General features: G+C 40.6%; 1 protein-coding gene across 5 annotated transcripts in view; it reads left to right on the forward strand.

The window, feature by feature from the left end:
- PITPNM3 (PITPNM family member 3) overlaps positions 1-25,813 on the forward strand; it is an 88,972-nt gene that overhangs the window by 20,717 nt on the left and 42,442 nt on the right. For 4 of the 5 annotated variants that reach the window (XM_066979695.1, XM_048074099.2, XM_066979696.1 and 1 more), the window contains 3 exons: positions 5,413-5,520; positions 21,806-21,882; positions 24,741-24,976. In XM_066979695.1, the coding sequence (XP_066835796.1) occupies positions 5,413-5,520; positions 21,806-21,882; positions 24,741-24,976 (421 nt within the window). The remainder of the gene's footprint in view (positions 1-5,412; positions 5,521-21,805; positions 21,883-24,740; positions 24,977-25,813) is intronic. The other variant, XM_066979697.1, reaches the window with a different exon arrangement.

Raw genomic sequence — 25,813 nt, forward strand, 5'->3', positions numbered from 1 at the left:
GTTCAGTGAGAACAGGATGGCTAAATTGTTCAGGCTGTATTGAAATCTTAAGCTTTAGTGAGTGGAAGAGATGGAAGTAGAAATGAAAAACAGCCTCTTGATTTTTCTCCAAGTTGCCTTTATGCATTTCAGTAGTGACTTACCATGTAGGTTAAACCAGCTGTCTTACAGATTTCAGCAGTTTCTATGTTCCCTGTGAAGTGGGTATTGTAACTTTAAGCACTCATTCTTAAAATTTTGTTTAGAGAGAACTAAAATGGTGATGATTCATACAAGTTAGATGAGGTAGTTTATTTGTTTGCAAAATATTTTATTGGGCTCTCTTTTGGGAGTATGATCATTCACTGTGCCTGATGGGATATTCTTTCGAATTGTCAACATCCATTGTTCAAGAATGCTTTGAAGGTCAGTATGGTGATTGCCATTTTTGGAGTTGCTGAGGCATGGATCATAGACTAATGATAAAAGAAATGTACTTGGAATTTACTGAATGTGCTCTATATTCAAGTGAAGATAGTCATAGGACGGACTTTAAAGACATTTTGCAAGAGACTGAAATGTTGCTAAACAGTGATTACCCACTGTACCAGGAGTTTGACCCAAGTATTACCAAGTTTTGATTACTTTGCAGTTAGCTTGCAAAACGTTCTTCAAATTAAGTTTTGTTCAGACAGATTTTCAGAAGAAAAGTAATGGGGTCTCCTTTATTTCTACAGTATGTGCCACTGGTCTGTTAAACAGTGGGTAACAATATTGCTTACGTGTAGTATCTTATAATGATTCGCATCCTAGTGCGTACATAGACTTTGGCCAGTACAAATGCCTGTTGTTCTACACCTTTAGCACATGCACAAAGGATGTCTTTTGCAGCATTGTCACTTTTCATTCTGAATAGAAGTGTGGATGTAGGCTGGAGAAATCAGCACAGAGTGGAATCATCTCACCCAGAGTCATAAACAGTATCACTGGTTGAACTAAGGGAAAAATATGCTTCTATTCCAGAAGTCTATCTCCAACTAAATTTGCTTTCTGGATAATGCAATGCATGTTTAATCATGTTAAGTCAGTATCTTACTGCTGGTTGCTAGTTGTTCTGGAATGTTTCAGGAAGGAGATCTAGCTGTGGTTGAGACCCTGGGAAACTTCATTTGTCATGGTCAGTATTGCTTCGTATGCAAAACAGGTGTTAACAATATGAAAGCACTACATTTTAATAAAGAAGCAAGGGGAAGAAACGATTTGTTAATTAATCCACAAGAAATTGATCCGAGGCCGTATTTTTTCTGGCTATATTTGGCGCTTGATGTGAGCCCTTGGGGTCTCCGAATGGACACTGTCATTGGAGCAATTGGTCCTGGTGCCATGCCTCCCTTTGTCATTACTTACAGATAACATCACAGCAAGGGTGAAGGTGATTCTCAGGAACTAGACTGTGTGAGGGAGTGTAAGGTGCATCCCCTTCCTCTGCTACCCAAATGGTTGTGGTGATGGTCAAGTTGTCACTCTCTAGACACTGCTGAAGTTGATTTGGCAACTGCCAGTTGGAAATTCCTGGTGTTTGTGCAAGATCAAATAGTCCCCTGTTCTTCTGCTGGTGCTCATTGCTGGAATCACTGAAGCAAATGTGCGACCTTCCTCAGCAGTGTGCTAGTCCTGACTCACTTGCAAATCTTTTGGTAAAGACAGTGATATGACGGTGAAAGGAGGTCGGCTTTGGTGGGTTTTTACAGCACTGAGGTGATGTTCAAGCCTAAATGGACAATGATAAATTCGTATCATCAGATCCTAGCCTTTAGAGCCTTGAATCTCTTAATGAGTCTTGAAGGAAGTGTATAAACCATTTCTGAGAGTAGTGCAAGAAGCATGCCATTACTTTGTTCATAAATTGGTATCTGCACTTATTTCAGTCAGTTTTTTGGGTTGGAAGAAGAGAATTCCAATACAAGCCTTTTGCTGTTTTTTTTTTTAATTATTATTGTTTGTTTTTCCCTTAAAAAAAAAAAAAAAAGTTGTATAGTTCTCAGGACTGTCTCTTAGAAAGATGGCATAGGTGGTAGGAGGGAGCTGTCTACCTTAAGAGTCCTTATAAGGCAGAAATGAAGATTACTAAATCGACGTGATCAACCTGCATTTTAATCTGACAGTAAGCTTAAAAATCTCCAATTTGTTTGAAGGAAAATATAACGTTTACAAGGACTGGTTACTAGATTACCTGAAGGATGACACTTCTACGTTTATATTATGTAACATACTAGTTGTAACATAAGCTCTTATGTTTACTGGCCTCTATATTACTAGTAGGATATAGGTAGAAAACCTTCTCCGGTATGGATCTTCCCAGGATTTGCTTCTTGCACTTACTTTTCAGGCTTCTTTTTGTTCTGGTGCAGGTGCCTGTAGACCACATAACAGTGACCTGGTTGATTTTTCAGTCTTACTAACATCAGCAATTAACAGAGTGGAGGGAAAAAAATAAAAAAAAAAAAGGAAGGAAGGAAGGAAATTAAAAGAAAAGGTTAGGACATACCTGAGAGGTGAAGAAAGGTACTCTTCTCCACTCTCTCCCAAACAGCCTTTCAGGAATAGTTAAGTGTTTAAATGTCAGAAAAATAAATGCACACAAAAGCATTAGTACAAGCAAAAGAGACAGAAGGCAATCCTACACTTAGTGGTAAGGGAGCTTCTGTCTTTGGTAGAGGAAAGTATATGTGTGGGCTAAATTAATTGGCCTCATTTGGATTAAATGTAGTGCCAGAGAAACTGCAGGAAGGACTGTGCTGGAATGGGGAGAGGCTGTCCAGGAGGGATACTGCAGCTTTCACCTAGAAATGAAGTAGCTTGATTCCCTTATTCTGCTTCCAACACCACATTTCCTGTTTCATGTCTCACCTGTATTTCTCACACGTTCTCTGTTATTTATTCAGACTGATTCATCAATGCTTCTTAGATACTCTTGCATCTGAAAGAACTCTGCACAGTGCAGCTGGAGTTAAATGCTCTGTTTTTGTATGGGGGAAATTGGAAACTATCCCAGACTGTACATCTAACCATGTCTAATATGCACTTCAGAGGCTGCCTGAGGTAGGAGGCAGAGGGCACAGCACTGGGCACAATTAAAACATAACATTAGTGAGCTGCTTTTGCTTTCTGATAAACAGCTGGGGTCAAACCCCATTTACTCAAATAAAGTACTATCTGACTACCTTGTAAACACAGAATTAAACACCTGTGTTTGCGATCTGAACAGCTGTATATGTGTTGACAGTTGATTCATCTGCCCTGGCTAGCTGCTTAATTTAGTGAAATCCACAGAGAAAGGGAGAAGTAATATTTTACAGTTTTCTTCTGCCCACCTCTCCCTTGTTGGCTGCTTTCCATGTGGCATGGAATATGTCAATCACAAAGTTCTCAGTTCATGGCAGGACTGAGTTATGCTACCATGTTGGATTTTTTTACTATTATTTTATTGCACGGGTACCAGCAGATTTTCCTCAGTTAAAAGATGATCACTAAAGATATTTTCTCTGTATATTGAATGTCCTACCAGTGTGAAGTTTGAGCTGTGTGTGAACAAGGTGTGATGCATTAGAAACAGTGTCACTAGCAGGACTAGGGAAGTGATTGTCCCCTTGTATGCAGCACTGGTGAGACTGCATCTCAAATATTGTGTTCAATTTTGGGCCTGTCGGTAAAAAAAAGCATATGAAGTTGCTTGAGCATGTGCAGAGAAGAGCAACAAATTTGGTGTAGGGACTATAAAGCAAGACTGATGAGGAGGAGTGGCTGAGGGAACTAGGGTGGTTTAGTATGGAGAAAAGGAGTCTGACGGGAGACCTCATCGCTCTCTACAACCACCTTGAAAGGAGGTTGCAGCAAGGGGGGTGTTGGTCTACTTTGTCAGGTGCTCCTAGATGTCTCTGTGCTCCTAGATGAAAATTTAAAGCTTTGTATAGCACAGGTGGCTTTTGATAAAAGGAAAAAACCATGCTTTTAAAGAGGTCTCTGAGTCCATTCTTCCCTCTGCCTTGCCTTTTAAATGTTGTAAAGTCAGAATTTCAGTATATTGAAATCTACAGGCTAGTATTGATGGTTTATTGTTGACTTTTAGAGATACACTTTCACTTCAGGCCTGTCTAGAGTAGGAAGATACTTCTTTTGATTACATGTTAAAATTTGGATATATAATAAACTTTAAAATGTTTATAATAATGGACCACATTTAGAGCTCTATTTTCAGGCTGAGGTGAATGTTGAACTACAATTATATGACTGATAGAAGTCCCAGGATGTTGACTGAGGTTTTCCTTGCATCTTGGAAAATGTTCATGTTCACATTCTGAGAAGTTCATATAGTTTGACTGTTATAGAATACTTTAACCGCCCTATAGTATAGCATATTTCATTTCCTGAATGAGTATATAACCTGAATGAGTATTTTTATTATATTAATATAATTATGTCAGTGCTAGATAGTTACTACTTGAACAGTTTCATTGCAGCGTTTTTACCTGTATGACCCACAGAAAATCTTTTCTTTTGTGTGTGTGTGTGTGTGCGCGCGCATTGCTATTGGATCACAAGCTTGTTACTGAATTATACACATGAAAGTGCAGCATTTGTATTCTGTGTCAGGTGAGAGGCTTTTAGAACAAAAAGGTCATTCATTTTTCAAGAAGTTCACAGTGATATTGACACTAGCAAGCTTTGTCTTTTTCAGTGCATGTCCCCTGAAGCATTTCAGCTCCACCCAGTCATATAGGAGAATAGGCTTCCAGCCTGCTACATTGCTTCACAGCACTGTTGTAAAGACTGAATAAAAAATACTTACCTGACTTCTGGTTAGAAAATAGCTTCAGTCTTTTAGGTAAAATGTGTTTCATGAAAAAAAAAAAAAGGCATGTTGATACTTCAGTACTGTAAATATCCTGAGTTTGTAGAGACTAAAGGAGGAGAACTGTGGTTTGGGCAAAACTGGAAGTTTATGTGAAATTTCTGTCAGCTGTTAGGAAAAAAAAATCCATGTTTTAGGGCTGTTTTGATCTTCATTCTTCAGTGCTTGCCTGGGTTGGGAAGAGGGAGGAATTTTGACTATTTATTGATATTAAACACTCGAGTGATTTATTCACAACTTCGTTTTTAAAAGACTTGCTCAAGGTAAGAGCAAAAATGCAAGCAGTTCTCTCTTTTCTCTGTTTTTCCTATACAAAATTTATGTAGCACATAGGTACACTTCAGGGTATATCACTAAGCAGGAAGCTTCCCTGGAGAATCTTGCATATGCTAACTTGTTATGTATTCTCATTAGGGAACATGATGATCTGTTTATTTCTCTCCTAGTTACTAGCTTTAACCTTATGTTTGTTCTCTTGTTCATCACTGCAGTTTATTCTGTTCTCCTTTTTCTTCCTACAGAAGAGGTGGTGGAAGGAAAAAGTGCCATTCTTATAGGCATGAGCCAATGGAACTCAAATGACCTTGTTGAGCAGATAGAAACAATTGGGAAGATGGAAGAAAATCAAGGTAATGTTTACCTTGTAATGTTGCCTTACATGTTAATTTAACATTAATAAGAAAATCTGACTATTGAAGCAATTAGGTGTCAGACATTATGTAAATACTAAAAAGAAGTATAATTTACAATGCCCCATAGTTAAAGGTTTTATGTAGACATGTAAGTAATATTTTAGTGCTTGGAAATCACAGAATTGTTGAGGTTGGAAGGACCCTCCAACTTCCCTGCTCAGGCAGGATCATGTAGAGCACATTACCCAGGATTGTGCCCAGACAGCTTTTGAATATCTTCAGGGAAGGAGACTCCACAGTCTTTCTGGGCAACCTGTTCAGCACTCTGTCACCCTCACAGTAAAGAAGTCTTACCCATGTTTCAGTTTGTACCTGTTGCCTCTTGTCCTGTTCCTGGGCACCACTGAGAAGAGTCTGGCCCTGTCCTCTTGGCAACCTCCCTTAAGGTATTTGTATACATCGACCAGATCCGCTGAGCCTTCCCTTCTTCAGGCTGAACAGGCCCAGTTCTCTCAGCCTTTCCTCATATGAGAGATGCTCCAGTCTCGTAATCATTTTAGCAGCCCTCTGCTGGACTCTCTCCACGAGCTCCATGTTTCTCTTGTACTGGGGAGCCCAGAACCGGACACAGTACTCCAGGGTGAGGCCACAGCAGGGCTGAGTAGAGGGGGATTAACTCTCTTGACCTGCTGGCAACACTCTTGCTTAATGTACCCCAGGATACCATTGGCCTTCTTAGCCACAAGGGCACATTGCTGGCTTGTGGCCAGCTTGTTGTCCACCAGGACCCCCAGCTCCTTCTCCACAGAGCTGCTTTCCAGCAGGTCAGCCCCCAGCCTGTACTGGGGCATGGGGTTATTCCTCCCCAGGTGCAGGGCCCTGCGCTTGCTTTTGTTGCGCTTCATGAGGTTCCTCTCCACGCACTTCTCCAGCCTGCCCAGGTCTCTCTGAATGGCAGCAGAACCTCCTGGGGTATCAGCCACTCCTCCCAGTTTTGTGTTAACAGCAAACTTGCTGAGAAGGCATTCCATCCCTTCATCTAGGTCATTGTTGGGTAAGTTAAACAATACTGGAGCCAGAACTGACTGCTGAGGGACGCTACTAGCTGCAGGTCTCCAACTAGAGTGCCGTTGATCACAACCCTGTGAGCTCTGCCATTCAGCCAGTTCTCAATCCACCTCACTGTCCACTCATCTAATCCACATCTCCTGATCTTATTTACGAGGATGTTGTAGGAAACAGTGTCAAAAGCCTTGCTGAAGTCCAGGCAGACAACATCCACTGCTTTCCCTCCTCTCTCCAGCCAGTTACAGAATCACAAAATCACAGAATGGCCGGGGTTGGAAGGGACCTCTGAAGGTCATCTAGTCCAACCCCCCTGCTGAGCAGGATCACCTACACCACATTGCGCAGGATGTCATCCAGACGGGTTTTGAATATCTCCAGAGAAAGAGACTCCACAACCTCTCTGGGCAACCTGTTCCAGTGCTCTGTCACCCTCACAGTAAGGAAGTGCTCTCATATTCAGCTGGAACTTCCTGTGCTTCAGTTTGTGCCCATCGCCTCTCATCCTCATGCTGGGCACAACTGAAAAAACACTGGCTCCATCCTTGGTTGTCCCATCATAGAAGGCAATCAGGTTGATGAAGCATGATTTCTCTTCGGTGAATCCATGCTGACTACTCCTGATCACCTTCTTGTCTTCCATATGCTTAGAGGTGGCCTTCATGATAAGCTGTCCCATCACCTTTACAGGGATAGAGGTCAGACTGACTGTCTTGTTCCATGACTCCTCCTTCTTTCCCTTTTAGAAGACTGGAGTGACAATGGCTTTCTTCTAGTCCTGAGGCACCTCCCCTGTTCTCCACAGCCTTTCAGAGATGATGGAGAGTGACTTAACAGCAACATCCTCCAGCTCCCTCAGGATGTGTGGGTCCCTCCCATCCAAGTCCATGGATTTGTGGTATCAAGTTTGCCTAAATGTTCTCTAAACTGATACTCCTCAACCAAGGGAAAAATTTCCTTTCTCCATACTTTATCCCTGGTATCCTAGATCAAGGATTCTTGAGGGCACACGTTAACAGTAAAGACTGAAGCAAAGACGGCATACAGTAACTCTACCTCCTCTGTATCCTTTGTCACAAGCAACAATTTCTTGCAATGTTTTGTAAAAGAAAGAATTCTCATCTGTTTTCTTCTTTTACTTCACTTCTATTCACACATAACCGCTCAAAGAGCCTTTACAGGCAGTGTATCCAACTCAACAGCATTTGATGAGTTGGTTTATGTGTAAGATGCATCTACATTCTGATATTGCTTATCATAGAATGGCTTGGGTTGGAAGGGACCTTAAAGATCACCTAGTTTCAACCCCCTGCCATAGGCAGGGATGCCACCCACTAGATCAGGTTGGACAAGGCCCCATCCAGCTTGGCCTTGAACACCTCCAGGGATGGGGCATCCACAGCTTCTCTGGGTGACCTGTTCCAGTGCCTCACTACCCTTACAGTGAAGAATTTCCTCCTAATGTCTAAACTAAATCTATCCTCTTTTAGTTGAAGACCATTCCCCATTGTCCTATCCTTATCTACCCGAGTAAAGAGTCCCTCTCCATCTTTTTTATAAGACCGCTTTAAGTACTGAAAGGTTGCAATGAGGTCTTCCCAGGAGACATTATAGTGTGTGTATCTGTGTGTGTGTATATGTATGTATCCTGGGGAGACATTATATGTATGTATGTATATATATATATATATATACACACACATTCCTTAATGTATACTGTAAGTGTACTGTAGCTTTTCGTTCATTGTGCTGGTTTTTACCATTATTGAACAAGGCTGTCAGTCAAGAGTTGAAGTTGGTAAGGAGTGGGGCAGAAGAAGACTGAGCCAGTATTTCATGTACCATGTCTTGTTATGTCAGCATGTAATTTCATTGCTTCAGTAGTGCAAAAGAAAGAAGAACGCTGGCTGTAATGCATGCTGCTGATTAGGAACTTTCCTTGATGCACTCGTGCTAAATACATCAGATTTCTTAAAAGGTGAGGCAGTTACAGGCGTTTCCTTCTTTTCTCTGCCACTCTCAAATTCAGTCCTACTGATTTGCTACCTGTTGATTTTTCCTTGCATGTGCCCCTCTGTGTTTGTCTTCATAGTTATCTGCCAAATGCTGATAGATCTTATTGCAGTGTTTTTAGTACAGATATTTAATTACACAGTGCTTTTGTTACGGCTTAATAAAACTGAATAGCAATTAGTGATTTTGCAGTCTTAGAAATGTTTCTGACTAGCAACCATGAGATACAAATGAGGAAAGCAAAGAGAGAATGAGGAGGATGCTTGACTGTATTGTCTCCTGTGCCACAGTAAAAAGCTATTTCAGTCTTAGCCCAAGTGTTTATAGCCAAAAATTGTAAGTCTAGGTAAATCTGAGTTCTCTCTTTAAAAACATTATGTAGAAAAGACAAAGATGCCCTCTGTGTTGTCTTTTTGTGAGGAACTTCACTGTCTCAATGGAAAGATGTGAGGGGTATGGTCTGCTTTTCCAGTGAATATGTGTTTTTTTGCCGAAGCTGGATTTACTTGTGATTCTCAGAAAGTGATGAGTTCACTGGCTCTGGTTGCAGAAAGCTTTGTTGCAATTTAATCAGTCTCTAGGACAAATGGTTTTGCTCAGTGGCTATGCAGGGAGCAGAGCACTGACTGCTTTTCATGGTTTAACAAATCAATTAATAGAGCATATCATTTATGGGATCTTTCAATGAATTAAGATGTGTGAGAAGATGCAGCATGCTCTGAGCAGAGCTGAAGACCCACTGGACACTACTTAAGTAATGCTACAGATCCAGTGTAAGACATGCAAAGGTTATCAGGAACTTTATAAATGGCAAGTGTGTAATTTAGTTCAGTCATTGATTTTCAGTAAGTACAACTGAGAGCACTTGACCACCACAACCTTTCTCATCAGTGATAGAAATACATCTTCAGGAGAAAACTTGGAGCAGCATTTAAATTGATTAAGTTTTCACTATGGATATTTCCGTTGATGTGAATTTGTGTTGTTACAGGATTATAGGTAATTGGCATGTTCTTGTTTGGTCATTATTTCTTTTGAGGAAAACAAATGTGTCTTTGTAAGACATGCTAGAATTAGATGACATCTGGAAATTATGTGCGATCTCTGCTTCTTTTGATTGTCTCCTCTTGCAGTTCTCATGCTTTTCAGGAGCACACAATTACTGGCTTTTGCCAGAAGGAGTACTTAATGTCTGAGTGTAAATGCGCTTGGGGATTAAGTTTGTATGCTCATTAAAATGGCGATAGGCGACCTTTCTTGTTCTGAGCCTTCTCAAAGTTATAGTGCATTAAAGCTATGAAATTAGTTATTTCAACGCTGGTATGAAAAGGAAAAATAAAGCTATCTGGTTTTGTCTCTCAAAGGTCCATTTTGTATGACAAGAGATGTGTTGACCTTCAGTGTTTTAAATAACAGATGAAAAGAGCTCATCTAGAAAGCAGTCAAGTTTTATTGCTGTTCTGGTTCATAAATAATTTATTGGAGATATGTGAAAGTGCCTGCTTGCACACGCACATTCCAGGTTCCAATAAAAATTACTTTATTTATAACTTCTTTCTTTCTTAAGGGGTTTAGCCAGGTCTGGGGCCTGACCAAGTAATGCATCTAGGCCAACAGTTATATCCATCCAAAATAATTTTGAGACATCCAAGAAACAAGTGGAGAAGTGTTCTCATTGCCACCTTTTACACTTCCCCTGCAGTCCATTTGCTCCCCATCCAGACCCAAACATTTAATCCTCTTTGACATTGACTAGCTTTCAGCTGGGTGTTCCAGCAAGGAGCTGATTGATACAATAGAGCCTGAAGTCCAAACTATCATCTTGTTTATGGAAGTGAGAAGAATTCATTGATGTCATCATGCTGGCTGACTACTGTATTAGGCTCCCACAACAAAATCTACTTTGTTTGTCCCTTAATCCTTTCCAAGAAGCTCTCAACTGTGCCATCACCAACTGCAGGCTCCATACAGTCCAGCCCCTCCCTTATATACAGCAACAACCCCCTGCCTTGCCTGCCCTGCCTGTCCTTCCTGAAGAGCCTATAACCATCCATCACAGCACTCCAGCCACAGGATGCTTCTCACCAAGTCTTGCTTATGCCGATGATGTCATAGCTCTGGAACCAAGCTCAAGGTTCTAGCTTCTCTTGCTTGTTCCTCATGCTGCATGCATTGATGTAGAAACATTTCAGTGTGCTCCAGTGTAGCCTGCACCTCATGGAGCAGATTGAAGGATCTCACTAACACAGAGTGCCTCACACTTTGGCATGCTGTCCCATATCACTTTCCCCTCTTCAAACCTAGTTTAAAGCTCTTTCAATCAGCTCTGCCAACTTGGGCACAAAAATTCATTTCCCCCTCTGAGAAAGGTGCATCCCATCAGGCGACAGCAGGCCTGGTGCCATGTAGACCATCCTGTAGTCAAAAAACTGTCAGAGCCACATACTGATCAGCTGGATCTGCCTATTTCTCTCACTGTTGTTCCCTGATACTGGAAGGACAGAGGAAAACAATACCTGTGCCTCCTGATCCTTTAACTAATTGTCAAGACCCTGAGGTCTCTTTTGATCACCAACTTTATTGCTGCATACATGAAAAAGCAGTAATGGATAAATAATCAGAGGGCCATACCAGCCTAGGAGGTTTTCTAGTAATGTTTCTTACCTAGGCCCCTGGGAGGCAGCAGACTTCCCAATGAATGGGATCTTGTTGGCGTATCAGACCCTCTGTTCCCCTCAGAAGGGAGTCACTGATGTGAATTTTTTTTTCATAATGGAAGTTGTCTTGTTACTGGGGGCAGACTGACTTGCCTTAGGCAGCCTCTTCAACCTAGATGGATCTTCATCCGCACCGTCCTGTCCGTCAAGTTCCCAAGCCTCATACCTGTTTTCTTAAGGGCGCCTGGGAAGGCAAGATAGGCAGGGAGGGGATTCACATGCTGCACTGAGCAGAAACCTGCTTCCATCCCCCCTTAGCTCTTCAGTCTCACCACCTTCTGCCTGGTGGAGAAAGGATAGGGAATTCTTCATGTCATATGTTATGACTGGCTGACACCTCTGTCCCGGGGATGGTAGGGTATGATTCCACCAGTCCATCTCCTTTTCCATCTCCCTGATGCTCCTCAGCCTGCCCACCTCCTCCCAAAGCTGTCACCAGGCTGAGCATTTCTTCAGCCTGGGTGCACCTCCCATCAGTGTATTAAACTGATGCCATCAGACACTGACAAGCACCTCAAGCACACCCTGCAGCCTAAGACCTCTTTTTTCAGTCTAATTATGTGTGGGTCTTAGTTGCTTTGTTGAATTTTGCATTTCAAACGTTTGTTTAAAAATAAAATAAATTAATGATTGGGTCAAGAGAATCACAAGCAAATATTGCAGATATGCCAACTTGGCTCTGAATTAGCATTTTCCATTTACTTAGCAGAAGGGTTCGTTTCGTTGCATTAAATGGGTTAGTTTTTTTTTTTTTTAAAGATGTTAGTCAGTTGTGGTATGAATACTCACCCATAAAATCTGAAATTATGAGCTATGTCGAGTTGGAGCCATTAAAGTCCTATGGGAAATTAATGTTGCTGTGCAAGACAAGGTGCACACTAATATGTTTTATCAAGCTCTGCATCTGGTCTCATCTTTCATTGGGTCGCTGCTTCAGTCTCCTTTGCCACATCCTCCATATATATAACCTCCTCATCTCCAAGGTTCTCCAACATTTATGCAGTAGTCAAAATACTCAGTATAATGGAAAAATCTGTATGCACCCTCATGGTTCTGTGCGTTCAGTTACGGTGACTTTCACTTTGTACTGGTGTTCTCTGCCTCATCCTCAGGCACTTAGGCTGCATTGACTAATTTTTTCCACAGTGAATGTTCTGTGTAAACAAACTACTCTCCTTCTCCCCAGTAGCATGTGACCTCTCCTTCCTCGACTCTTTCTAGAGTGTCATATAATTAATTAAAGGGTGTTTGGACATAACCAAATGTAGTGTTTATGCTGCTATTAAATTTATTGCAATAGCATCTGCCACTGCCTGATAATGTGAAGAATGGAAAACAGAATTTGGCTGAATGGAATGAACAGTGGAAGGAAAGGATGGAAATTAGAATGGCAATAGCATTCCAAAACACATCAGATGGCTCATATGAAAACAGATTTACTTCTAGCAGCAGATTTTAAAGATAAACAGTGAATTGGACTTCTGCTGTCCTTGACATGCAAATCATCCATGATAGCAGTTTATACTAGAGTAGGTTACCCATGTTCAACAACTGCTGTCATTTTATTTTTGTGATGCTGTGCATTCTAAAATACAGCTCAGCAAATGTTTGCAAAATGGAGAAAACTTAAGGTAACTTCTAAGCTACGTTTAGCTGAGTGTGGGGTCCTGCTGCAGAGAACCCTGATTTCCTTGCTGTCCTTCCACAGATTCCCTTTTTGGTTTTGGACCTGTATTAAGATTTGGTTCACATGCTAAAATCAGCAGGTGGTCTTACATCATTTTCATTGGGCCTAAAGGTTCCCTGGCTGTCAGTCCCATTCAGAGGGTCATCTCATCTGCAGGTGTATTATCTCCTTTCCTTTGTACTCCCATTCTTGTTATATTTGACACAGCATTTATTTATATATATATATATATTTTTTTTTTTTCTATTTGAAGGTAAATTTCACTGTATTCTTGCAGGGGGAAAGTCAGGTTCTAAAGTGGAACATGAATGTTGTTTGTTCCAGTGATAACTTGTTAAGCTGTTAAATAAATTCAGATGATTAGAACAGGGTAAGCCATGCATACCATAAAGCCTGCTGAAGGTACAGCAGCTAATGTTGCAAGACTGGATATGTGGTGAAGAAGATGAAGAAAGATCCCCTTAATACCTTGCTGGTGCTTAGGCACACAACTATGTTCAGCTGTGCTATACTCTGATGCTGACCATATTAGCAATGTAATCACAAGGGAGAACAAAAAGAGTCAGAGTTATACAAAGTACTCTATGGGGGTGCAAGGAAGATGGATCCAGGCTCTTTTCAGTGACACCAGGGCAAGATGCAGCATAAACAAACTGGAACACAAGAGATTCCATGTAAATATCAGGAAGCACTTCCTTACTGTGCAGGTGATGGGAGCCCTGGCACAGGTTGCCTGGAGAGGTAGTGGGGTCTCCCTCCTTGGAGAACTCCAAAAGCCACTTGGACACTGTCCTGGGCACCCTGCTCTGGTTGGCCTGCTGAAGCAGGGTAGGGGCCAGATGGACCCAGAGGTCCCTGCAAGCCTCTGCCATTCAGTGCGATTCCGTGGCATCTCAGGAGCATGAATTTGCAAAGATACATGTGTATGTAATGACTATGAAGCACAGCTGTGTAGTGAAGGTAACTTTGTAGAACTCATTTTACCTGCAGCAAATTTCTGTGGTGAATAGATACGTTTATTTCTACTGGTGTTACCAATCCTTTGTGGGAAAGTAAGGTGGATTCTATGATTCTATTCTAGTTTCAACACTGCCCCCCAGATTTATATATTTTTTAATTTTTGTTTTTGGTAGCTTTGCAACAGGTGGTAGCAAGCAACTAGAGGAATTGCAGATGGTCTTCTAATTCCTGGCCAGAGAGATGGCAATTTGTTGCAGATTCTGTGAAAATCACTGTGTGGTGAAAACCTTTGTACTCCTATGTAAAGCACAGTTAATTGCTAGGACATAGAGTTCCTACTACCTTTATTTCACTAGCATGCTTTCTTTTGACAAAGTAAATAAATAGTTCTTTGAATTTGATGAGTCTCCTCATAAATTAAACTCTTCCTGATATTGTCTCTTTAAGTGTAGAGCTAATTTCAAAGCCCTTTAGTAGTATAGATTTCAAGGTTTGTAGTTACACAGATGAAGTAGAATGCCCTCAAGTGGTTAATCAGGGATGACATTTAAGTTTTTGCCATCGGATCACAGTAAATGTCTTCAAAAGGGTATTTTAAAATACAGGAGGTCTGCATTTCAGTCTATATGCATATTCCTTGAACCTCTTGAGGGATGACTATATGAAGAGAAATGTAATGTGATTTATCAGCACCCATTTGATGCTGTTATTTTGGCAATTTAAGAGCTGTTGTGGGATTTGTATGTAGAGACTGGGAAAGAGGGTAGGAGGAAGTAAAAGATGACCTTGCTTGAAGCAATTCTTAATAGTTGAAAGCAGCCCAAGTGACCTCTGGCATACTCCAGTTTGTGGTAGCAGCTTACAACTAGCGGATTCTCTTTAATTTTTTATTTTAAATAAAATGGGAGCACTAAAGGCTATTGCAAGCTAGCAGGTGCTGTGGGAGATATTTCCGTATCATTGTGGAAGGCAGTTAAACCTCATTTCAATGCCAATTTTTATTACAGTCCCATTTTGTATACTAGTCTGTATTTCATCTGGACAGGGAGGCATGAAATTAATGTGACTACACTGAGATCACAAGACCTGTTGTAAGCTGTTGTCGTACAACTTCATTATAGAAGACCTGTGCATCTGCACTGAGGACAGTTCTGCTACTGGAGAATTCACATGCATGCAAGACTCTGGTTTGATAAGTGTGCACGGATGTGTTGGTTCCTGTTTCTGTGTAGATGTTCCTGCCATGTAGAGTTAGAATTTCCCGGCAAAATAAGTGTGTCTGTGTTACTTGAACCAAATGTCTTTCTGGGTGACTGTGTTCTGATGAATTGTTCTGATGAATAAAGCCTTCACCTTTTTTCGTTTGTGTCAGGCTTTACAGCCATGCTAGCTTTGCATAACCTGTACCAGCAAATCTAGTAGAAGAGAAGAATCACATGAAGTAAAGATTTCAAACTATATTGCTGTTGTGCACATTGCTGTCATCTGAGTAGCTCTGACTACTTCTCCAAACTGAGTGACAGAAAAGAATGCAATCATTTATGTTCCAATGTAAAACATGCCACCCTTCATTTCATTTTCTTAGGCTTGCGATCAGGATCAGTACCACTCTATGTAATTTGTTCATTACAGCCACCAGCATCTTTTTATGTTCTGCCTTGCAGCACTGCGTGCAAACACTGTGCTGTTTGCAAAGGTGAGAGACCTGCTGTAGCTTGAAAACTGTGAAGCACATAAATAAAGTCTGATAGGCCTTTTCATATCACGGAGAGATTCTATGCCTTGTCAACAGTGTTTCCTTACATTTTCATGGATAATTTAATTGTGGTCGTTTTCTGAGAGGTAGATAAGTCTGATGATATTTCTAGTATGTGAATGGCTTCCTGTGTTGTTTAACTGAGAATTTTATTCTAAGGCTGATGTTGAATAACCCAAATCTGAGAGTGAGTGGGTACACATGAAAGAGAAATCCATGCATGTCTGACAGACACCTTATAGTCATCACATAAGTGGTAGGGTCACAGGATAAGCAGTAGCTCTGTGTGATAAATAGCCAAACCATATGGTAGTTGCTGACTTATCTTTGTCTCTGCAGTCTTCTGCTTGATAATCTCTCCCTCTGGCATTTATTCTGACCTTTGAAGCTCATAATCAGCTTCAAGCAAAACTGCATCATTAAAAGCACTTTTTTATCTCCTAAACATCAATTAAGTCTCCTCAGCAAAGTATCAATCTCATGTCTAGTACAAAATGGGGTTTCTCTGAGTGTAGGTGAATTGATCGGGGTTAATGACAATCCTGATTCCTGTGGCTTGAGTTCTTTTGCTCTGAGGAGGAGCAAGTGTTGCTTTGTGTCACTAAACCTTTGTGAGTGTATTGAAATGCCTCTACACTTCTGCTTGGTTTCCCAAGGTACAAAAGCTACTGGAATGTAATGTTTCTTGCTCCCCTCAGTTTAGACATACTTATTCTCATCTCACATCACATAGGTGATTAGTCTGTCCTAAAGCAGTTTATGTATTTGACTGCCTTTAGGAGTGTGGTAAATTGTTGTAGCTTAAATTCATCATATGCAGTGCATTTTTTGTCTTTCTGTCATCTGTGGAGTTCTACATGCAAGGTAATTTTTGTGGTTTAGGAGATTTTTATTTCTCTCTCTATTTTTTTAATTACCTTTGCTGCTATACCTTCAGCTCTGTTCTCTGACAGACAGAATGTTTTGCAGTGGGAGTGGGAGGTGTTAAGTTCTGTGATAGGTGAATTAATTCCACAATTTCAGACTCTCAGGCTCCCAGAAAGATGCTCTCATCTGCACAGGTGAGATATTTGACCTTGAAGAGGGAGGTCATTGCATCTTAGCAGAATAATTGATTGTGATCTGGCATGCTGGCTAGGTTGAGGAAGCATCTGGAAAAGACTAAGACTTTCATTCTTTCCTGAAGCCTGCAGGAAGCCAATGCAGTGATATTAGGTCAAGTTCACTCAATAGCATGAAGAATTTATTCTGCTCAGTAATATGAACTAGAGCTGTGTAGGATGGCTCTGCAGCCGTTTACAGATTTGGGTTTTCAAATGTTTGAAAGATATTTCCCAGTCAAAGTGAGAAAACAGTTTGGAAAGAAGACCAATATTCTGATAGCAGTCTACTTTACCTATAGAATAGGAACTGCGATTAAAACAGTGCCTGGAATCTACTGTCCAGTTATCTATAAGATTTTTATGTGTGTGGAGCAAGGAATTATCCTTCAGTCTGGCATTTGATGCATAAAGGAAAAAGCAACCCACCCACTCTGCTTTCTAAAGACCTATTATTAGAACAAGATTTTCAAAGGAACAGGGCACAAGTAATCCCAGGAAGTATCTTGTCTAATGTGTTGCACTGTAAAGATAACAGAAAGTGTTTGTGTGCACATGATGAATCCTGGGTTTCCTGTTTCAGTACTCTGTTGAAGATAAATATTATGGTTCCCTATAAGGTGGTGCCCCATGGCCCCGAATAACTATTTTTCATGACTGATGACATTTTAAAAGTAATGTTTGTGTGGTACTGGTTCTGCTTTGAGCTTAGGTGCTAGAAAACTCATATTTTTCCTATGAAGAACCTCAGAGTAAAGTGGGTCTTCCGGACAGGCTTTTGGAAACACCACTTTTAATTAGAAGCAGATTTAAAGTGTAGAGACTTCCAGAAAGCAATTATGTTTGTTTGGAATTTCCAGGTTTGTGGATTTATGTTGTTGCTGTTTGTTAGTGGTGTTTGTGTGTGTGTGTGCTATTTATTTTTGTTTGTTTCACACAAATATTAAATGACTAATCCTTTAAATCCTTGCCTGCCAAAGAGGCAAGAATAATCACCTTCCTTTTAAATGTAGAGAAACTTAGTCACTGTTTGAATGATTTTCTCATGGCTACAAGGAATGATAATGGCAAAATCTGCTATAGAATTCGTTCTTAATTGTAATGCAGAAGTCTGTGTAAATTTATTTTGTAAATTCCACTGAGGTATAGGAATGAAGGGTGTTATGTAAAGACAACCTGGCACTTTTAGTTCATAATTGTTTTCTTTTAAACAAAAGATTACTGTAGATTTAACGTGCCATAGTTCTCATAAAAAACTTCATGGCAGTTTCTCTTGTTTCATTACATGACAGTGGTTATGTTGAGGCAGATGCTGAGATGCTGGACTCAGCAGTAAATCATCACAAATTTGCCATTTGGGCACATTTTAATAAATATTGACTTATTTGTAGCTTTTGATATTCTGTATCTTATACATGAATATTTTGGAGAACAATGGCCCATAAGGTAAAGAAACAAGTGTCATGCAATGAGTAGGAAAACTAATGAATGGAAGCACATTTAACAGATAAAGCATCTCAATATATTCTGTATTTCGAAACAAACTAGTTTGTTGTTCTCGGGCCAATATTGGATGGTTAATAGATTGACAGTAGGCTGAACAATAAACTCAATTAGATTAGGTGTTAAAAGCCTGTCTCTCAGTTTTATTTGTATAGGTTATCAGTTTCTTGTCTTACATAAAAAGTCACTACTAAGCACTGGTCCACTGTGAGCGTCACGTTGCTGGGTCCTAGTCAACTTGTTGTCCACCAGGATCCTCGGGTCCTTTTCTGCAAAGGTGTTTTCCACACTGTCAGTCTGGGTTATTGTTCCCCAATTGCAGGACTTTGCATTTCATTTGGTTACACTTCATCATATTCGTGTTGACCTGTTTCTTCAGCCTGGTGAGATCCCTCTGAATGGCAGCACAACCACATGATGTCTTAGCCACTCTGCCTAGTTTTGTGTTGTCTGCAGGCTTGTTGAGTGTGTAGTCTGTCCCATCATCTAGGTCATTCATAAAGATGCTAGACAGGACTGTATGTAGTAGTGACCCCTGGGGTGCACCAATGGACACTGGCCTTCAGCTGGACTTGTGCTGCTGATCACAATGCCTTAAGCCTGGCAGTTCAGCCAGCTGTCAGTTCATCTCACTGTCCACTTATCTAGCCTGTATTTCCTCACTTTGTTTGCGACAATGTTGAAAGCCCTGATAAAGCTGAGGTAAACAACATCCACTTGTCTCCCTCCATTCACTAAGCCAATAGTCTTATCACAGAAAGCTATCAGGTTGGTTAGGCTTGATTTCCCCTTTGTAAATCGGTGCCAACTACTGCTATTCACTTTCTTGTTTTCATGTTTGGACATGAGAATAGCCAGTAGAGCAGCCTATCCAGCCAGTCTGCCTGTTTATTCAGATTTATTTATTTATTTATCCAGAATTATGTATTCTGAATTCTTATAATATACATATTCACAACTATATCTTTGGGTCTGTTTAGTTAAATGTGTTGAGGTTTTTTAATCACATTTGTTAATGTTAATACCGTAATTAACATTAGTATGTAGTAATTTGTTAGTAATTAATATTAGTATATAGTAGTTTGTTAAGTATGTTAATACAGTTGAACTAGCAGATATTGCGGACCTGCTGTTTGAGGACCAAGAGTGTGCACCTAATGCCTCTGACGAGATGTTGTAAAAAATATGGTGTTTGTCTAGAGTGGTCTGAGTATATAATTGACTGTATTGAAGGTACTGAATCTGCTCTCATTGAAGCCAAAAACACTCTAAATTCTGCTCCAAAGTCAATGTGGACTTTCATTGTTGTCTTTATAACAGATGATGAACATACGATCCTGTTGTGATAAAAGGTATTAGGAAAGCACTGTGTTTATCTGCAGTGTTTCTTCCTGTTTGTTCAGGTTACAAGTTTTTTTCTGTGTGAAAATCTCTTGCTGTAAATTTCTGTTACTCCTGTCATGCATCCTGGTAATGTAGCACTGCAGTTACTTCTGGGAGTTTCCCAGCTAATCACAGAGATTTATGGAAGAGCTGGATGACGAAGGTCTTCAGAGAATTTTAAAGGCTCAATTCACTTGTCAACATATAGGTGATTGGTGCCATTTAAAATATCCCAGAGTATCTATGATACCTAACATTTGGTTCTTGCAGAGATGACCTCTTCTACTGCTGTTCCAGTCCTCTTCCACTACTGTTCCAGAAAGGCACAGATGATGAACAACATCTGTGCTGGTACTGTACATCTCTGCATAAGGACCCGAATCTTGTTATAAATGTTGCTGTAAGAATAGAGGAGTATTTAATACGTAGGACTGCAAAAAAAACTGTTTATTGTTCAGTTTATCCACAGGATTTCCTGTGAACAGATCTTTCTGTTTTGAAACTATATAACTCTATACCCTTATCTACCCGAGGGTGCTGAGGGAGCTGGCAGATGTGATTGCCGAGCTGCTTTCCATCATCTATCAGCTGTCATGGTCAACCAGAGAGGTCCCAGATGACTGGAGACTTGCTAATGTGACACCCATCTATAAGAAAGGTCGTAAAGAAGATCCAGGGAACTACAGGCCTGTCAGCCTGACCTCAGTGCCGCAGAAGGTTATGGAACAAATCATCTTGAGGGCAGTCACACAGCATGTGCAAGACAACCTGGGGATCAGATCCAGCCAGCATAGGTTCATGAAAGGCAAGTCTTGCCTGACCAACCTCATCTCCTGTTATGGCCAGGTAACCCACCTGGTGGATGAGGGAAAGGCTGTTGACATAGTCTACCTAGACTTCAGCAAAGCCTTTGACGTGGTCTCCCACAGTATTCTCCTGGAGAAGCTGGCAGCCCATGGCTTGGACAGGTACACCCTTTGCTGGCTTAAAAACTGACTGGAAGGCCAGGCCAAGAGAGTGGTGGTGAATAGAATGAAATCCAGCTGGCAACCAGTCTCAAGTGGTGTTCCCCAGCTGTTGGTATTGGGGCACACCCTCTTCAATATCTTTGCTGATGATTTGGATGAGGGAATTGAGTGCACCCTCAGTAAGTTTGCAGGCGACAACAAGTTGGGGGGGAAGCGTCAGTCTGCTTGAGGGTAGGAAGGCTCTGCAGACTGGGCAGGTTGGATCGATGGGCAGAGGCCAATGGGCTGAGGTTCAACATGTCTAAGTGCCGGGTCCTGCAATGTGGTCACAACAACCCCCTGCAGCGCTACAGGCTTGGGGGAGAGTGGCTCGAAAGTCGTGCAGAGGAAAAGGATCTGGGGGTGCTGATTGATGCTCACCTGAACATGAGCCAGCAGTGTGCCCAGGTGGCCAAGAAGGCTAACAGCATCCTGGCTTATATCAGAAATAGTGTAGCCAGCGGGACCAGGGAGGTGACTGTCCCCTTGTACTCTGTACTCTGCTCTGGTGAGGCTGCACCTTGAGTACTGTGTCCAGTTTTGGGCCCCTCACTACAGGAAAGACATTGAAGCCCTGGAGCATGTCCAGAGAAGGGCTATGAAGCTGGTGAAGAGTCTGCAACACAAGTCTTTTGAGGAGTGGCTGAGGGCACTGGGGTTGCATAGTCTGGAGAAGAGGAGGCTAAGGGGAGACCTCATTGCTCTCTACAACTACCTGAAAGGAAGGTGTGGGGAGCTGGGGGTCGGCCTCTTCTCACATGTAACTAGTGACAGCACAAGAGGGAATGGCCTCAAGTTGTGCCGGGGGATGTTCAGGTTTGAAACTAGAAGACATTTCTTTTCAGAAAGAGTGATTAGGCATTGGAACGGGTCACCCAGGGAGGTGGTGGAGTCACTGTGGAGGTGTTTAAGGAAGGGTTGGATGTGGTGCTTAGGGACATGGTTTAGTGGGTCATACTGGTGGAAGGGGGATGGCTGGACTAAATGATCTTGGAGGTCTTTTCCAACCTTAATGTTTCTATGATTCTATGTCTATAAAAGGTGAGGAATCCAAGTATTTATGCAATCAATTATGTCTTTTTTCCTTTCAGGTGAATTATATAGAGCCTCTTTAAGAAAACAAAGGTTACCTGCACAAGGCAGTATTGAAATACATGAGGACAATGAGGTGAGATTGTTTCCCAAAACAGATTGTGCTGATTTCCAAGGATCAGATATGTGGAAATACTCTCTTATTGTATTATGGAATTGTAAGCCTCTTTGATGGCTTAGTCTTTCTTTTTTATTTTTCGGTAAGTGCACATGCAATAACCGAAAATCAGAATGAGATTTTCACATACTACATAATTCACTTAGGTGGAAATATGACCCATTTCTCTCAAAAGTTGTCTACTTAGTGCTTCAGGTCAAATACAGGTTTTGAGAAGCAGATTTGGCAGCGGTCAGGAAATTGACAGTAACAAAATTACTTCTTTAGAAGAAGCAAAGAATCTAAAGAAGTTGTGCTCCTTCCAGTTAACTGATTAAGGTCCTCTATCCCAACACAGGACAGGAAACAGAAATGTCTACATTTCCGTATTTCAAGAATCCCAGGCCAAATGTCCCCTGAAAATGCTGACCGTCTTTGACATCAGGTGTCCTTTCAGTTCAGCCTTTGAGCTCCTTGTCTTAGTCATGACTGAACTGCTGATTACAGGCAAATTTATTTTATTCCTTTTGACTCCTTCTGTGAAAGCTACCTGTTAAATACAACTGTGCTGAAAGACTTTTTTGACAGTTACTTGAGCAATATTGACCTGCTTGAATTTTTACCTCTGTTTTGAAGCTTTCAGTTACACCAACCTGTCAACAGTGCCACTTGTTTACAAGCTGGCATTGGCTGTGGAAAGAGCTACTTTAAGCTTTTAAGGGGAATTAAACTCCTCTTCTGAATAAATGGATTGGGAATATATGGAGAGGGAAATTGTAAATTAGAGCCAGAAAAAGTGGAACCTCAAAAACTCTCTTTTTACTTACCAGCATATCCAATACTGAAAGATACATGCAGATCAGCAAAATGCCTGCAGAGGACGAACATGGGACTTAAAATGAGTAATTCTACTGGAGACTAAAAATCATGGGCTGAACAGAGATAATGGCTTTGTGGAACAATTTAGAATTCTCTCTTTTTCAACCATTTGTCTGTCACCATTCTACAGGTGCTGAATTACATATTTTTTTCTCATTCGTGCCAACATCTTTTCCACCCCTGCACCTCTACTGCTAAGCTACAGGCTGAAATTTATCTGTGTGCATTTATTTACTTGTCAGTTTTTCTGGTTAATGCTTTGTTTGTTTGATTAATTTTGTGTGTGGTTTTTGTTAAACTCTGAGCAGTTCTTCTCATTTTATATTTACTGTTGAAGATTGTGGTTTTGGTAGCAGAGCTGAAGGAGGTGCCTAGAACATTGCCTATTTGCAAGTTGCCATAGTTAATTTAATAAAAGATATGACCTCATCCTGCAAAGTTTTTCCTCTCTTGCAAGAGGTATGCTAATATTGGCTGGTTTCTTCACAAAAACATAATACTGTGATGGGAGTTGCAGTCCTGAGACCTGAGAGTATAACTGTCTGAGTTGGTCTGTGTTCAGAAGCCCATTTTTAAAAGGTGCTGTGTAAGCGCACAAATCAAGCCAGTCTTTGCCTTAAACATCTTGCAGTTTAGATAGACTGATAAAGAAAAAAAAAAAAGAGAAATCATCTGAATATAGCACATGAGGGTACAACCTATCTATTAGATCATGATCATTTTGTAAGACTGGGGTCATAGTAGAGACTAAGCTTATATAAATTAATTTAAAAGATGTTACTGAAAATAAGTGGAGCTTATTTCACAATATAATATTTGATTATTTTATTTGAACTTCTTTCTCAGTAGATCACCCAAGGTAGCAGTTAACAATCCTCAAGCAAGTACAAGAAAGAAAATAGCTGTCAAGATTTAAAACCAGAAAAGTTCCTAATCTTTTCATGTATTAGGTCTTTCTTTGAATGAATATGACTCTCAAGGTTTAAAGAAGAAAAAAGATGTGTAACTGTGAAACATGCGAAATGTTTTTCCAGTCTCAAGTAGATAGATAATGTTTTTTTTCTACAGAGCACATGACCTCACCTTCCATGGAAGATTATTGTCTGTGTTTTGCATGACAATTCACATACTCACTGTCAGCAACAGTACATTTTTTACTCTCTCAGTAAATGTCTTGTATGTTAACCCGCCCCCTTTTTTTTTTTCATTTTAATAAGTTGCCAGTCCCAGAAGGCTTCCAGTCTCAAAAGTCTTATCAGTTGCTTCTGCTAGATGCTTTCATGGGCAGAAATGAAAACATTGGCAAATGTGTTCATTTGTTTTTCTTTAAAGAACCTGTGATGATTAGAGTTAAAATGTTTCCAGTAAATGCAGCAGCCCATTTCACATTAGATATTTTCTTAGGCTGCCTGTGAATGTTGGACATCTCCAGTCTGGACATATTTCCAATAGCTTTTGATGTGCACAAAGCTATAGTCTTTGTTGGTCTACACCTGACCTGTAAGGGTTTTCTGGCAGAGCATAGTGTTCTCTACCTGGTTCAGACATACTTAAATTAAATCTGTTGTGTCCCATCCCATCCTCCCCACCCCCACCCAGCAGATAATACAAAGATCACAGTGGGGTGGGAAAAGGAATCAATTCTAATTGCTTCTGAACATTAATATTTAGACATTAGAAAGAAGTTTGTTGCTCAGAGGGTGGTGAGGCACTGGAACAGGCTGTCCAGGGAAGCTGTGGATGCCCCATCCCTGGAGGTGTTCAGTGCCAGGTTGGATGGGTCTTTGAGCATCCTGGTCTAGTGGAAGGTGTCCCTACCCATGGCAGGGGGGTTGGAATTAGATGATCTTTAAGGTCCTTTCCAAGCCAAACTATTCTGTGATTCTGTGATTAACACCAAATATACTGACACTGTCCATAAAAAGGCTTCCTCCTTTCTTATTTCTTTTTTCTCACAGGAAGGAGTTAAACACGAGAAATGCAAAACTCATGTGCTAATTCTGATCCTACATGGGGGGAACATCTTAGACACTGGAGGAGAGGACCAAAGCAGCAAGCTGGCAGACATCAACACCTTCAGTTCTGTGTTTGAAAAAGTCACCCAAGCCCATTTCCCTTCTGCTTTGGGACACATCTTAATCAGACTTGTTCCCTGCCCTGCAATCTGTTCAGCAGCCTTCTCTCTTGTTTCCAAGTAAGCTTATTTCATTTTCAAATGTTAGGCTTTGCAGTTTGGTTTTGAAAGGCTTTCTATGACCTGTACTTTTCATAATGAAATGCCATGAATCCTTTTTAAACTTTTGCTCACTGAATGACTTAGTATGATCTTTCATACTTCTCTACATGGATGTGTTAGTTTAAAAACAAACAAACAAAAACAAACAGAAAAAAAAACAAACTCGTGGACTACAGGCTATCATCCGCATGCATCCAGAAGAAAAGTAAATAAATCCAGAACAACTAGGTAGAAGAAGAAAACTATGATAATTGTTAACTTTTCCTTCATCCATCCTTTAAAATCTGATTAAAAAATGAGTAGTCAGCATTTATCTTTTTTTAAAATGTGAAGCATAGCTAGAACTGCCAGCAAATATACCAGCTGACACTTCTGTATCTGATTTGTCTGTTCAATATTTGACCATTGCAGAGACAGGATGTTATAGAAGACCCTTCTGATAGTTTTAATGTTTTTAGATTTATAAACAAAAATGGCATATTGGTAACATTGGTTTAGGAATTAAGTGGAGATTGTGAAGTCTTGCTGAGAAACTTAGACTAATTTAACAAAATTATGCTTTGCACTGGAGACTGAGAACAGGAAGAACTATCTAGAATATTAGCGATTTAACACCTCTTGGTGAGAGAATTTACATATGAACATGATTTTTACCCTTTAACAAGAGAAAAAAAAAGTAGTATCTGTTTATTCCCAATAGCAGCTACTACTCTTTGAAATCCTGTAGTGTTTTGCAGTGGGGTATTAATTTATTGCCATTAACCTATAAGAATGCAGCATAAAGCAGTCTTGAAT

The sequence above is a fragment of the Anser cygnoides genome, chromosome 18 (assembly GCF_040182565.1).
Source record: "Anser cygnoides isolate HZ-2024a breed goose chromosome 18, Taihu_goose_T2T_genome, whole genome shotgun sequence".
NCBI lineage: Eukaryota > Metazoa > Chordata > Aves > Anseriformes > Anatidae > Anser > Anser cygnoides.